This window comes from Salmo salar, chromosome 15 (genome assembly GCF_965601325.2).
Source record: "Salmo salar chromosome 15, fSalSal1, whole genome shotgun sequence".
In the NCBI taxonomy this organism is placed as follows: domain Eukaryota; kingdom Metazoa; phylum Chordata; class Actinopteri; order Salmoniformes; family Salmonidae; genus Salmo; species Salmo salar.
The window spans coordinates 77,075,962-77,090,103 of record NC_138305.1 but is presented as its reverse complement, the minus strand read 5'-3'; the positions used below and the strand labels follow the sequence as shown (position 1 = coordinate 77,090,103).

The following is a 14,142-nucleotide window of genomic DNA, read 5'->3' as shown; positions in this document are numbered from 1 at the left end:
TCATGAAATAACTAAAAAAGTGTAAACTGTAGCCATTTATTTCCCTTTATAGTTTATTCACATAAGCATGTCCTTCATCCACATACCAATTTTTTTCCAAACGTATCTTTTTTTTGTGTGTCAGCAATTAGACATTGTTCTTAGGGGGGAGGGCTAGTTACCTTTTAGTACCTTATGTCTTACACCCAAAAGAACATTGACAACATCCAGTACACTCACATTTTATTAGTCCATTACACAGTTAGATCAAGACAGACTCCCCTTCAACAATCCATGCCATTTATGTAAAAAGCGATGCATGTCAGTGTTTGAGTTTATATGTGTGTGTCTGTGTGTGAATTGGATGTATGTTTGTGTCTGTGCATGTGTGTGTGGGCGTGCGCAGCACATTTGAAATTCCAGCCATTAGAATGTATTCCAACCATTTAGAAATGTTATAATCTACTGTTTGAAATGCTGGTGGTGTTGATGTTTTAGTGAGAGAAAAAAAATGTTATACTGTAGGGATGTGTAGAGAGATGAAGAGCTATGACAGTTGTGATATCTTGCAGGTAAACTTGTTCCCTATTGAATGACAGATGAGATTGCAGGATGTAGAGCAGAATTATGATTTTTGACACAAAACTTCCTCGCTAAAAACACACTTCACACAAGCTGGGAAATGGGAATTCCTTTCAGTAAAGCCTTCTTATCCAGAAAGGTCTGCTTGCAGCTCCTTGTTCCGGCGCACTTCTGCTGCATGCATCTCCTAGGAAAAACCATTAACACCACAAAGAGAAATCTGTCAAGACGCAGGTGACAGGTTATGTTGCAGCCTAGAAATATGTCAGAGTACTTAGCTATTTCTGTTCTGAGCATAGATCTTTATTTCTCTGACCAAGAAAAGGTGGGGCATCAGACTTAGAGCAGAGAGAGAGAGGAGAGAAAACAAAACACGCCCTAACCTTCTCACGGAGCCGCTGCTTCAGTGAGTTCAGGTATGCCTCCCGGTTCGCTTTCTTCGCCTCCATTTTGGAGTTGAGCTTCTCTTCCGCCATCTTGCTGAAGTTGTTGTTCTCTTCCATGGCCTTGTGCAGCACCTCCTTCTCATGCTCCCTCCGCTCAGCCAAATGCCTCAGCACCTGAGCCTCCTGGGACTAGGGAGCAGAGAGAAAAAGTGCACTCTTTTCATGCACAGATTTTGTTAGCAGTGTATATTTACTGAAAATGAATGTCAGTGTACGGCAGTAGTATGCTAACCCAATGCTAACTTTTATGATTTTCCGTAACCCTAACCCTTACCTCACTTAAATTAACCTAGCCCTTGTCCCTTAACATAACCTTGACCCTAACCATAACCAATTTCTATCCCTATGCTAAAGTGTTGGTTTGCTGGTAAAATATCCAGTTCCTATTATGTTGTAGGAAAGACTGATGATAAAATATTTTCCCCAATATCAGGGAATTGAATCAAAATGCTAATGAGTAGCCTGATCATTTATTGTCAAAGCATTCAACCAGATTTTGCAACTCCAATTTGGATTTCTGTTTTAACTGCTTATCTCGCCCCCAGACTTCCACATACACATTTCCCCTCCTCCCTATGGTATATTCCAGCAGCGATGACAGGCTCTCCCCATTCATGGCTTTTCTTTCCCTCAGGGAACCCAGTGACAGGTCTGGCTGGGTCTGTCTGATACGCAGCGATTAAGCATTGAAGTAGTTCTCACCCAACAACGATAATTAGTCATCAGTTTTTCTATTTAAGTGGAAATGCAAGGTAGAAAAAGGCTCACAGAAAACCCAGGAAATCCCCCTAACTGAACTAGGATGATGAAGCAATGGGTTGCTAGTTATTTATGTTTTCATGAAATGTCAGATATCTGTCTCTTTTTCAAGGTTGTGTTCATTAGGGCATGTGACAGAAAACATTTTGAAAAGTTTAGCAATGAAAAAGACAATAGGTATTTCTTATTGGACAAGTCCAGGTCATTTTTCTTCCATTTGTTGCCTAATGAACACAACCAAGCTCATTCATGTGTGACAGCTCTGGCATTTCAGTAGAGGATCTGGATGTCTAGAGAGAGACTGGTATTTGTTTCCCCATCTCATTCATCTTTCCTTACAGCTTCTTCGCCTCCTTCTCCCCATTGAGTGATGATCTTTTCCTCATTTCACTTAATCTTCTGTTTACGTCTCTTCTTCCGTCTCTCCTCAGCAAAGTCAATAGCCCTTTACCTCACCAGCTTTTTGTCTCTCTCCTCCTCCTCCTCTTCCTCCCTCCATTCTCTCCCTCTGTCTTCCTTGCCTTGCCTTCCCTTCTCTTAACTTAAAAATGTATATAGTTCTGCCTTGAGCTGTCCTTGTCTATTGATGTTCTGTATTATGTCATTCTGTATTATGTTTCATGTTTTGTGTGGACCCCAGGAAGAGTAGCTGCTGCTTTTGCAACAGCTAATGGGAATCCTAATAAAATACCCCAAAAATACCTCTAAGCAAACTAAATTAACATACATCACATGTTTTTTTCCTCTCCCTGCCTTCCTTCATACACTTGCACCCTTCCATCATACACTTGCACCCTTCCTTCATACACTTGCATCTGTCATCCTCGCTTACCATCCTACTCTCCTCAGCAACCTCCATGAACTCTATGAACCTGAAATGCTTTTTCCCTCCTCACCCCCATCCTCACTTCCTTCTCTTGCACTCTCCTTCCCCACTGTTCCCATCTCTTACCTTCCGCCTGTCCTCAGCAACCTCCATGAACTTCTATCTCACCTGCTTTTTCCCCTACTCTCTCCCTATCCTCCCTTTTCTTACTCCCTCCCTCCTTTCCCGCCATCCTCTTGTCTTACCTTCCTCCTCTCCTCCGCGGCCTCCAGCCTCCTTTGCAGCTCATCCAGGGAGATGTCCCTCTTAGGGGGCGAGGTCAGGGCGGGGGGAGAGGCCAGGGGACTGGGCCTGTCCGGGGACAGGTCGGTGGGGGACTTCAGGATCACCTCAAAGGACTGGCCCGACAGTCGCTTGTTGATGGGCTTCACCTCCAGGTCTATTGAGAGAGACAAGACAAATAAGACACAAAATGGCTGTTGTGCATTACCCTAGATGGGTGGGTGCTACACATTGGTGGTAGATAGGATGAATTACCGGCCATACAATGTAAAGTGTTTTGAGACTAAGAACGAATTTTAAGCCAAAATACAACATTCACATTAAAAAACAAAGCACACTTTGGGCAGACCTCCAAACTGGTAGTTGGTGGTGGGGTATGATGTCTGGGGGTATAGGCAGGAGCAGATGAGAGACATCATGGACATCTCCTTGATCTTCTCTGTGTAGGCTTTAAGGGACAAAGAAACAACGAGAGACATGGTAAGATATTCCAATGATATACAGGGTAAAAGAATCGTCCTATTTTTATATATTTATTTGCCATCTTCCTTTGTGGCCATGGCAACCATGGCCCCAGGTTTTTAGGAGGAAATGTTGTTAAGAAGGCTAGTATTACAAGGCTGTATACAGTGCAGCTGGGATGAGATTGAAGGTGTGTCTGCTATAAAAACATGAGAGTGCAGTAATGGCACTTTCACAGCAGATTGAGTTAGAGACTATTGCATTACCTGCCAACTGGACTAGTTTTTAAATTTCAGCACTTTGGCAGAGTCATGTGAATGTGTGAGGTGCGAGAGAGAGAGAGAGAGAGAGAGAGAGAGAGAGAGAGAGAGAATGAGTGTGCCTGGTGCTACCCATACTGTAATTACAATGCTAGAGATCCTTCTAATCTACTTTTACCACTATGCATGGTTATGCAAATCCAATAACCAGGGTCGGATTACCGAACGGACACGCAGCGATACGTGTGTGTGTGTGTGTGTGTGTGTGTGTGTGTGTGTGTGTGTGTGTGTGTGTGCCCAGATAGCATATGATAGCAAAATGTGTAGAATAGCAGGAAATTTGCTTTAAAAGGGCAAAATTCTGTCTCAGCCTCAATGCAAAATTGTGCATTCGGAAAGTATTCAGACCCGTTGTCTTTTTCCACATTTTGTTATGTTACTGTCTTTTGATACAATGAATTAAATTGTTTGTTTTCCTCATCAATCTACACGCAATACTCCATAAGGTTTTTAAAAATGTTTTTGTAAATGTATTACAACTAAAAAACAGAAATATCACATATACATAAGTATTCAGACAATTTACTCAGTACTTTGTTGAAGCACCTTTGGCAGCAATTACAGCTTCGAGTCTTCTTGGGTATGACGCTACAAGCTTGGCACACCTGTATATCGGGAGTTTCTCCCATACTTCTCTGCAGATCCTTTCAAGCTCTGTTAGGTTGGATGGGGAACATTGCTGCACAGCTATTTCCCGTTCTCTCCAGATATGTTAGATCGGGTTCAAATCAAATCCAGGCTCTGGCTGGGCCACTCAAGGACATTCAGAGACTTGTCCCGAAGCCACTCCTGCATTGTCTTGGCTGTGTGCTTAGGGTCGTTGTCCTGTTGGAAGGTGAACCTTCGCCCCAGTCGGAGGTCCTGAGTGCTCTGGAGCAGGTTTTCATCAAGGATGAAAACATCCCCACAGTATGATGCCGCCACCACCATGCTTCACCGTAGGGATGGTGCCAGGTTTCCTCCACACGTGACGCTTGATATTAAGGCTAAAGAGTTAAATTATGTTTACCAATAGAAGGCAGTATTGACTCAATAGGGTTTGCTTTCTGCTCTCCGAAGCCGTTTAAATGTCTGTCCACATAACCGTGCTCGGAAAAAGTCTCAGGTAGCTGACGCCAGGTGCATTCCGGTAATGTTATTCTAAGTTAAAATGAAATACTAAAACGTACTTACGTGTCCGGTGTCATGAATGTAAGAAGCATTCTAAGACACTACAGTGTCCTTCCCCAGATCTGTGCCTCAACACAGTCCTGTCTCGGAGCTCTACGGACAATTCCTTCGACTTCATGGCTTGGTTCATGGTTCATGGCATGGTTTTTGCTCTAACATGCACTGTCAACTGTGGGACCTTATATAGACAGGTGTGTGCCTTTCTAAATCATGTCCAATCAATTGAATTTACCACAGGTAGACTCCGAACAAGTTGTAGAAACATCTCAAGTATGATCAATGGAAACAGGATGCTCCTGAGCTCAATTTCAAGTATCATAGCAAAGGGTCTGAATACTTAGGTAAATAAGGTATTTCATTTTTAGTAAACATTTCTACAAACCTGTTTTCACTTTGTCATTATGGGGTACTTTGTGTAGATAGATGAGGGAAAAGTGTATCCACTTTAGAATAAGGCTGTAACGTAAAAATATATGGAAAAAGTCAAGGGGTCTGAATACGTTCCGAATGCACTGCATAGAATAGCAGGAAATTAGCTTTAAAATGTGAACAATAGCATGAGATGAGCTATAAAACAGTAAATGTTTCTCTCTGACCCATGGCAAAAAGTATAGAATTGCAGGAAATTGGCTTTTAAACTGCAACATTTTCTCTTAGCCTCAAGACAAAATGTGTAGAAGAGCATTATAAAACTGCAACATTTTTTGCGGTGCTGAAGGTCAGTTCCCCGGGACCCCAAATGCGGTAGTCCGGCCCTGCCAATAACTCTGGTAAAACCAAGCCCAAAGTTAACCCACCAAAGCTTAAGATGGCTAGCTCTGATAATAGACAGTATTGGGTTGTGTTCATGAGGCACCAAACAGAGAAAAAAACCCAGACTGAAACAACGAGGGACTTTCGTTCTAGATTGCTAAATGTTTAACAGCCTTTTCCCTTACATGCCCTTATGAACCCCCCCCCCCCCAAAAAAAAATATTTGCTATGAAACAAAGCAACTGTTTAGCATTCTGTCCCTCTGGGTAATGAAGCTCTGTCTAAGGTTCACACCCAGATCAGTCAGCAGAGGCGAGGGAGAAGACGCAGCCTACAGATCACAGTTACACTTAATCAATACTTGTCTAATTACTATTGTGTTTGTTAAAGGTCAGTGTTCTCATTATCTATGGTCTAAGATATGATCAGCAATGTGGGGGACTTGTAGCTTTTAGGCTTGTTTGTCAGGGGAATTTCATTTACGATATCTAGGCTGAAGGCAGGGCTTGTCTGGAGGTCGCTGATAGGACACATGAAGGGATTAGCTAAGTGCCAGGATGTACTGTAGTCAGCTTTTGGGGAGTGAAGTGGGGCTGAATGGTTTTAACACCGTTGAGGTAGAAGGTTTGGTAACACTTTACTTAATGTAGCTTCTTATGAAGTGTTATTTTGCCATATGGACATTCACAACACCTTATAGATGCAGTCAACATTATGAAACTGCATAACAAAGCAAACAGGTATGAGAGGCCGTGATATGTTGTGAATATATCACAGCTAAGAGGCCTCTCCTGTAGTTTTATTATCCAGTTCATCTTTAAGGTGTTATATGAATGTTTATAAGGCAATGTATAGTAAGTAACACCTCATCAGAAGCCACTTCAAGGAAAAGATCACCTGCACTCTCCGTAGCACACCAAACACAGGGAAAGACCCACTAATATGGGAGTGCAACCTAGTATGGAAATATCCACTAACTATCAATCAAATCAACTAACTGACCTTTCATCATTTCAATTGCCTTATTGTGTGACTACGCCACCTTCTCTTCTGATGATGAAGGTACTGTACTTTACAGCCGAATATGTTCCCCTTCCTGTCACTGCTCCACAGCAGCACAGAGACTTAACATGTAATATTCATCTCATCCAAAGCAGTTCCCCCCGCCCCCTCAACCCCTAAGTTTTCACATGGTCCCTCCCTGGCCCCTGTAGGAACCATGCCACTGAATGCAACCACTGAACAAGTACGGGTTACGTAAGTGCTCCGCAGTCTGTGTTCAGTGGTGTGCATTCTGCAGTGTGACTTGTTTTATGCTTGGCAGGGTGTGTGAGCCATTGGAGTGAATTCACCAGCACCCGTCTCAAAGTACTGCTCAGTTGTGGTGCTTTAAGAAACTCACGCCAACCTACATATTGTATATGAAAGACACCATCTGCTGTAGTGTTTTACACCAGTGGTTCAAAACCTGGGGTACGTTTACCCCTAAGAGCAAGCAGAGATAATTGGGACGCGCCCCATGACTGCCTGTGTGTTGGTCCTGTCTGAAGTCAGTCTTCCTTTAATGCTAATGAGGCAGGAGCCTGAGCATGTCTAGACGATTAGCCCCCGGAAATACTACTTCCTCTTAAAGATCAATGCCTTTTAAGGTGGCTTGCTGCTGCTGAATAGATAAGCAGGCTGTGGCCCTCATTGTTGGAGCAGATATACCGACCTGCTCTAACTCTCATGGGTACATGAGGAAAGTGGGCACTGCACGAACACTGGAGTTTTAAAAAAAGGATCCTTTATTTAAACATTTTTCAAAGTGCCGTTAATGTTTCAGCCATGTTAGCCTTGCAAACACATGTAAGGCCCCTTTCCATCGCAGTCGTGTAACACAGTGTCGCAGATGATCAGATCCATAAATCATATTGATGGGGTTCCTGCCATGTTAAACACTGCTTCCACATTTGCAGAGATCTACTACGAATCTGATTTGTCTCAGATCTCTACTAATTACAACTGGGTGTGATGGATTTCAATGCAAGAGATAATTAAGCATGTGTCTCTAGTGTCTGTGTGTAGGTGGACAGCACCGTGATGCTGAACGGGCTTAAGCCTGAATATAGAATCTGTGCAGGATAGAAATATTGTCCAAATGTGAGAGTCAGCAACTGCGCGACTTTTTCCAATGCTCATTAAATTGTGTAACATTTACAGTGTAAATGGCAAAGCAAGAGTGGTCAGAGCATTGTCAAATCTGAAAAGGGAAAGATTCTGTGTTATACCTTTGCTGTCATCCCTGCTCTCATTGCATAAATTGCTATGTTCTGTGAATATTTCATAAACATTCTTCCAATGTCATCTCAAAGACAAGGTGCAGTACCTTAGAGCAACTGAACATCTGATGTATTTTGTATCTATTGTATTGTGTTTACCCTCATTGTGAAACTGACTGTATAAATAAAAAAAATACCAAAAGCATGCAGCTGAGGTGGTTGGAGAGAGAGAAATGGAGAGAGAGAGAGAGAGAGAGAGAGAGAGAGAGAGAGAGAGAGAGAATGAGAGAAGTAGAAGGGTCTGCAGGTGCACGTGCCCCCAGACATATTTTACTTGGCAGTTCTATTCAGGAAGAAAACTGCGTCCTGCGTTGAGCAGCAGACATCTTATTCTCAGCAGGAAGCCTCCATCCTCCCTTTAAAGTTTAAAGTTGCATTGTAAAGGTCTAGGATCAGTTTGCCCTCCCCAAATGCTAGCCTTGTGCATTAGTAGAGGAAATGCAAAACGAACCCCAGACCAGTGTCTAGGGGAAACTTCTTCCTACTCCTTATAGAACGCGGGGACTGAGCTGCTTCCTGAATCATGCCAGGAAACAGCAGAGGATTGTGGCTGCAGCTACACACACCTTTAAGATGCACTCTTAAAGGGGCAGAGCACTCAAAAATGTGATTATCCCGTGTTTTATATATATTTCTAAACTCCCATGTTTTATATATATTTCTAAACTATAAAGTTTGAATAATACTGTGAAATTGTGAAAATTATGATAATGCACTAGTAGGTGCTGTTTGAAAAGACCACATGACATTTTTGCTTGTTTGGCTGGGTGGGATTTTTGGAATGCCTGGTTAATAGACCAATAAGAAAGATCGTTTGCCCTCCTGTCTCCCAATAACAGCTCGTTTTCAGGTTACATATACCTCCCATTAGGCTTCTCCAATTAAGCCCCTCTCTCAGACAACTCCCAGACAGTTCCAGCAAAATTCTTGCTTGAGAAATTGCATTTTGCTAAGAATAATTGTTCTTCTTTTTTTTGACCATTTTAATTTAAAACAATCACAGTAAGGTACTTAATTGTTACCCAAAAATGATTTGATATTGAGAAGAAAATGGCTGCATTGGACCTTTAAAGAGAAGGCACGTTTTCGACAACGAGGCTGGGTCGCTTGGGTAATCTCAGTGGCTGTTTTTTGCCTGGTCATGTGCTGAATTATTGAGGAGTGATGTCAACTTCCATCCTCCTCTTCCTCCATCCATTTGCGTGTGCGCGCACATCACACAGATATACACACACAGCTAAAGCCTCACATAGATTCATGCACACCGCACAGACACACAAAGCTAAAACTACACATACACCAGTATACGCACACCTAACACACACCGTTAACGCACGCACATATAGTATGCACACACACACGCAAACCTCCCTCCTGCTGTGCACACACACGGTCTTCCATGCTGGTGGGTGTGCATTGTAAATTATTCAAATGCTCTTTTTTAGAAAGGTATCCTTGCTTGGTTTTCTTTGGAATAATAATCCTTGTGGTCCCCCCTAAAAAACATCAGTCTACTCCTGCAGTGGAGAGCCAACAAACCCTTAGACCCCCATAACATGGCTGACGTTGCAGAGGCTGAGAGTTCATCTCTACAGCAGTGCCTAAGTGCCTCAGTAGAAAAGGTAGGTTCATCAGAGAAACTAAGGAAGCTGCTGATATTTACCAAGGTGCTGAATATGTCTATGGAGTGTGGCGCTTATTCCAACAGCTCCATGAAGGGGTTCAATGGAAGCAAAAAAGTCAATGCTCTATGATCTACTACATGAGCCCCCCCAATCACACACACACACACACACACACACACACACACACACACACACACACACACACACACACACACACACACACACACACACACACACACACACACACACACACACACACACACACACACAATAAGTCTATGATGCAAAAACGATTGGATTAATCAACCATTTTCACTGTAAGCTAACAGGAGAAAACTATCAGACTTTTGGTGGCACAATTTCAGGAAATCAATTACTTAAATCGTATTTATTTCACTATATGCCCAATCCACAAAAAAACGAACAACAAAATATCCCCAATCCACAAAATACTGTGCCAAAAGCCCCCCTTCTACAGTAATAGAATACTATCTCCTCCAATAGCACTGCCTGACTAACTCGGCGTCGCTTGGGAAATTAAGTAGTTTGAGGCCCTCACATATTTCATGTGCATGCTTCCAGATGAAACCTTAATATGATTTCTCCTTTGGCTCAGCAGCACCCCTCTCTCTCTCTCCCCCTCCTTCCCTTAAGCTCTTGTTACCCTGGCAGCCTCTGCAGAATTGTTTATCACTCTATTTCCAGATCTCTCCATCCTACTATCTTTTCTCTCTGTTCTTTGTAAACACTTGCCTTTCTTGTCTTGATCTATTCACAGCTACAAAATATTTATTTTCAGTCTCTCTTTTCAGTCTCTCCTCACAGGAGACTAGGTACAACTTCAAAAGAACTGACTTTGATCAAAACGAGCTGGCATGTAACGACGTACCACTGGTGGGAACCCAGCAGACACAGAACACCCAGAAGCAAAGAACACCATAGGGGGTTCACCTACTTTCTAGACCACTTAAGAAACAGATACAGATACACAAGCTGTGATCACTCCCCCAAACATTCCAAGGGAAGGTTCCAATAAAATACCTTGTTCCCTTCCTATCAACATTATGTATCCCTTTGTTATAGATCTCAAACTTTCTGGATAGGCAGATTATGTTGGGTGTAAGCAAACATATGATTATAGCTCCACATAGGCCAGCTAGTCGGCTATATTGCTTAACCCTATTTGATACTTTTAGATCCCCGAAGGAGAATCAACCAGGACAGAGGGGAAGGGGGTGAATAATCAGAATGGAATTGGGCCATTGATTGGAACAGAGCGCAAAGGTCAAAGCAGTTCAATTTTGACAGGAAGTGCGAGCTTGTTCTTTAACCTCCCTCTTTTGATTTGCTCAATACTCTTCCAGCCGGACTGAGACAATGGCAGAGACAACAAACAAGGACTGACTCTTGCTAGTCTTGGGTTAGAGATAATGCACATTAAAACCTATCTGTCCACCAAAAGTGCTACAGTAAAACCATTGTACAAATGTATATAAATTAAGTAATACATTTGAGAGTATCATTTTTACAGTAGGCCTTCAGTGAAAAATGGGCATAAAGCATGTGTTTAGCTGAGGAGTTAGATAATTCTTTATTATTATTCTATATTATTATTATTATACACTGTACAGAACAAATAACCTGTATTCCTGTAATACAACTGAACACATGGACTGCTGTTGTATACCCCCCTGATTCTATCTGTCGCTAAGGGTGTGGCCGCTACTGCTCAGCACTGAGCAGCACTGAGCACACACACACACACACACACACACACACACACACACACACACACACACACACACACACACACACACACACACACACACACACACACACACACACACACACACACACACACACACACACACACGCGCGCGCGCGCGCGCACACACACACACACACGCACACACTGTCATGATATAGGCCAGCTCTACCAGAAAGAGGGGTTACAAAGTGTTTAAGCTGCAGAATTTTGATATCACACTGGGGTCCAGGTGTCTTTCCTTACTACGGTGGAGGTCTTAGAGGCTTCTCTCTCTCCAATCTTTATCTCTCTCTGTTTACCAGCTGAGCAGGGTGCTACTGCTGGCCCTAGTGGCTAATGTCTGGTGTCTGTCTGCAGTCAATACACATGTGACATTGGCTAATTAGGACTAGGCCAGGCACAACACACCTGACAACCTTTTACATGACATAGACATAAACCAGATTTTCAAACCATCACACACACACACACACACACACACACAATACAATACAATCATAATAAGACATGTTCAAACTTTGGATTAACATTTACACTCATTTTTTGAGTAAGTTGCAAGCAAGAGAAGCGATGACCAAAATGTTACCTCCCCACATCAGTAGCCTATTCAGCAATTGTGTTGCCACAATTGGCCAAATCTATATCATTGCACGTTTTTATTATCTATGTCTCCAGTGACTCATTTCCTTACTTCTTTTTTTAACTGGACAAGCATTTCAGTTTTGAGCTTTGATTGGTGCCCATGGGATGCATCCATCAAAGTCTATTCATTTCCACAAATTAATATTGATCAGAAATTGCTTACTGTATGTCATATTGGGGATCTTACATTATTTGAAATGACGCAAGTTGTGCTGTAAAACATAACTCGCGCTAAGCGACATTGTGACAAAAGGAGTGGTCTCATCTGCATCAGGACCAGTAACCTTTCGTCAATATCACAAAGACACTCGTTTATACAACGTTTGAAATAGGTAGGCTAGGTGACTCTATATGGTAGCCTTGTCTGTAACATGAAGTGAGTGCACCCACACGGGTTGCTACTAGTCACCCAGACAGGTCGCACCTCGAGCCATCACCAAATCTACAGTAACGCAGCCGACTATGCTTGAAATAACAAAGCTTTTCCCCGACTCTTACCTGATACTGTGCTCGCCATGGTAACTGACGGGAAAGGCGATGTGGGAGAAGAAATGCTTGTGTATCCGTGTGAGGGTGGAAGCTGTCCGCTGCTGCGTTAATGAACAATGAACAACGCACTCTAGTCAGATCTAACGGGCTGCGGTCTGTCAAGAGGAGGGGTTAAGGAGAAGAGGCGGAGGAGTGAGCGCTTGAAGACACACGCGTGCACGCACACAGGATATGGGTGGCTATAAGGATGGACAGAGGCAGATGGATGGGTGTATAGGATTATTATCTAAGACTAACAGAAAATGGTAGCCTTCACTTTTGGCACTTTAAGAGGCATGGGCATAGGTGTGGATTAAGGACACCCCTTCAGCACCACGGACAGTGCCACCGACCACCAACCAATTTGTAGTCTATTCTTGTGTATTGAAATGGCGAGTTGTTTGCAACTGCTTGTACATCTATATCCAATAGTAAAGTCAGTAAAAAGTAATTGTCTCTAAGTTCACACTCCTAAAAGCTTTCTTTCTCTTTCCACAAACCAAGTTGCATAACCCAAACAATATATCGCTCTACTGTATCTATCTACACTACATGGGCAAAAGAATGTGGACACCTGCTCGTCGAATGTCTCATTCCAAAATCATGGGCATTAATATGGAGTTGGCCCCCCCTTTGCTGCTATAACAACCTCCGCTCTTCTGGGAAGGCTTTCCACTAGATGTTGGAACATTGCTGCGGGGACTTGCTTCCATTCAGCCGCAAGAGCATTAGTGAGGTCGTGCTCTGATGTTGAGCGATCAAGCTTAACACCAGTCCAGCCGACGCTTGGCATTGCATATGGTGATCTTAGGCTTGTGTTCGGTTACTCGGCCATGGAAACCCATTTTATGAAGCTCACGACAAACTGTTTGTGTGCTGACATTGCTTCCAGAGGCAGTTTGGAACTCGGTAGTGAGTGTTGCAACCGAGGACCAACGACTTTTAAGCACTACTTGATACAGCACTCGGGTGTCCCGTTCTGTGAGCTTGTGTGGCCTACCACTTCGTGGCTGAGCCGTTGTTGCTCCTAGACCTTTTCACTTCACAATAACAACACTTACAGTTGACAGAGGCAGCTCCAACTGAAAGGTGGCATCCTATGATGGTGCCACATTGAAAGTCACTGATCTCTTCAATATGGGCCATTCTACTACCAATGTTCATCTACGGAGATTGCATGGCTTTGTGCTCGATTTTATACACCTGTCAGCAACGGGTGTGGCTGAAATAGCGAAATCCACTAATTTGAAGGGGTGACCACATACTTTTGTAGTGTATCTATCTGTCACGTCCTGACCATAGAGAGCTCTTATTTTCTATGGTAGAGTAGTTCAGGGCGTGACTGGGGGGGTTTATCTAGTTTATTTAGTTCTATGTTGTTTGGTTCTAGTTTCTTTTTTCTATGTTGGGGTTTTTGTATGATCCCCAATTAGAGGCAGCTGGTCATCGTTGTCTCTAATTGGGGATCATATTTAAGTAGTTGTTTTTCCCACCTGTGTTTGTGGGAGATTATTTTGAGTTAGTGCATGTTGCACCGCTTTCGTCACGGTTTGTGTTTTGTTTGTAGTTTATTTTTTGTTTTGCAAAGTTTCACATTAAAATAAGCCACGCTTTGGTATCCTTCCTACGACGAACGTGACACTATCTTTCTATCTACAGTTGAAGTCGGAAGTTTACAT

General features: G+C 42.9%; 1 protein-coding gene across 1 annotated transcript; it reads right to left on the bottom strand.

The window, feature by feature from the left end:
- Nucleotides 1-205: 205 nt before the first annotated feature.
- On the bottom strand, nucleotides 206-12,586 carry LOC106572179 (stathmin-3). Its single transcript, XM_014146100.3, has 5 exons — nucleotides 12,434-12,586; nucleotides 3,224-3,322; nucleotides 2,838-3,031; nucleotides 945-1,136; nucleotides 206-748 (listed from the first exon to the last, which is right to left on the bottom strand). Exons 1-5 carry the CDS (start codon nucleotides 12,450-12,452, stop codon nucleotides 689-691), a joined length of 564 nt encoding a protein of 187 aa, XP_014001575.1. The 5' UTR covers nucleotides 12,453-12,586; the 3' UTR covers nucleotides 206-688.
- Between the last annotated feature and the right edge of the window lie 1,556 nt (nucleotides 12,587-14,142).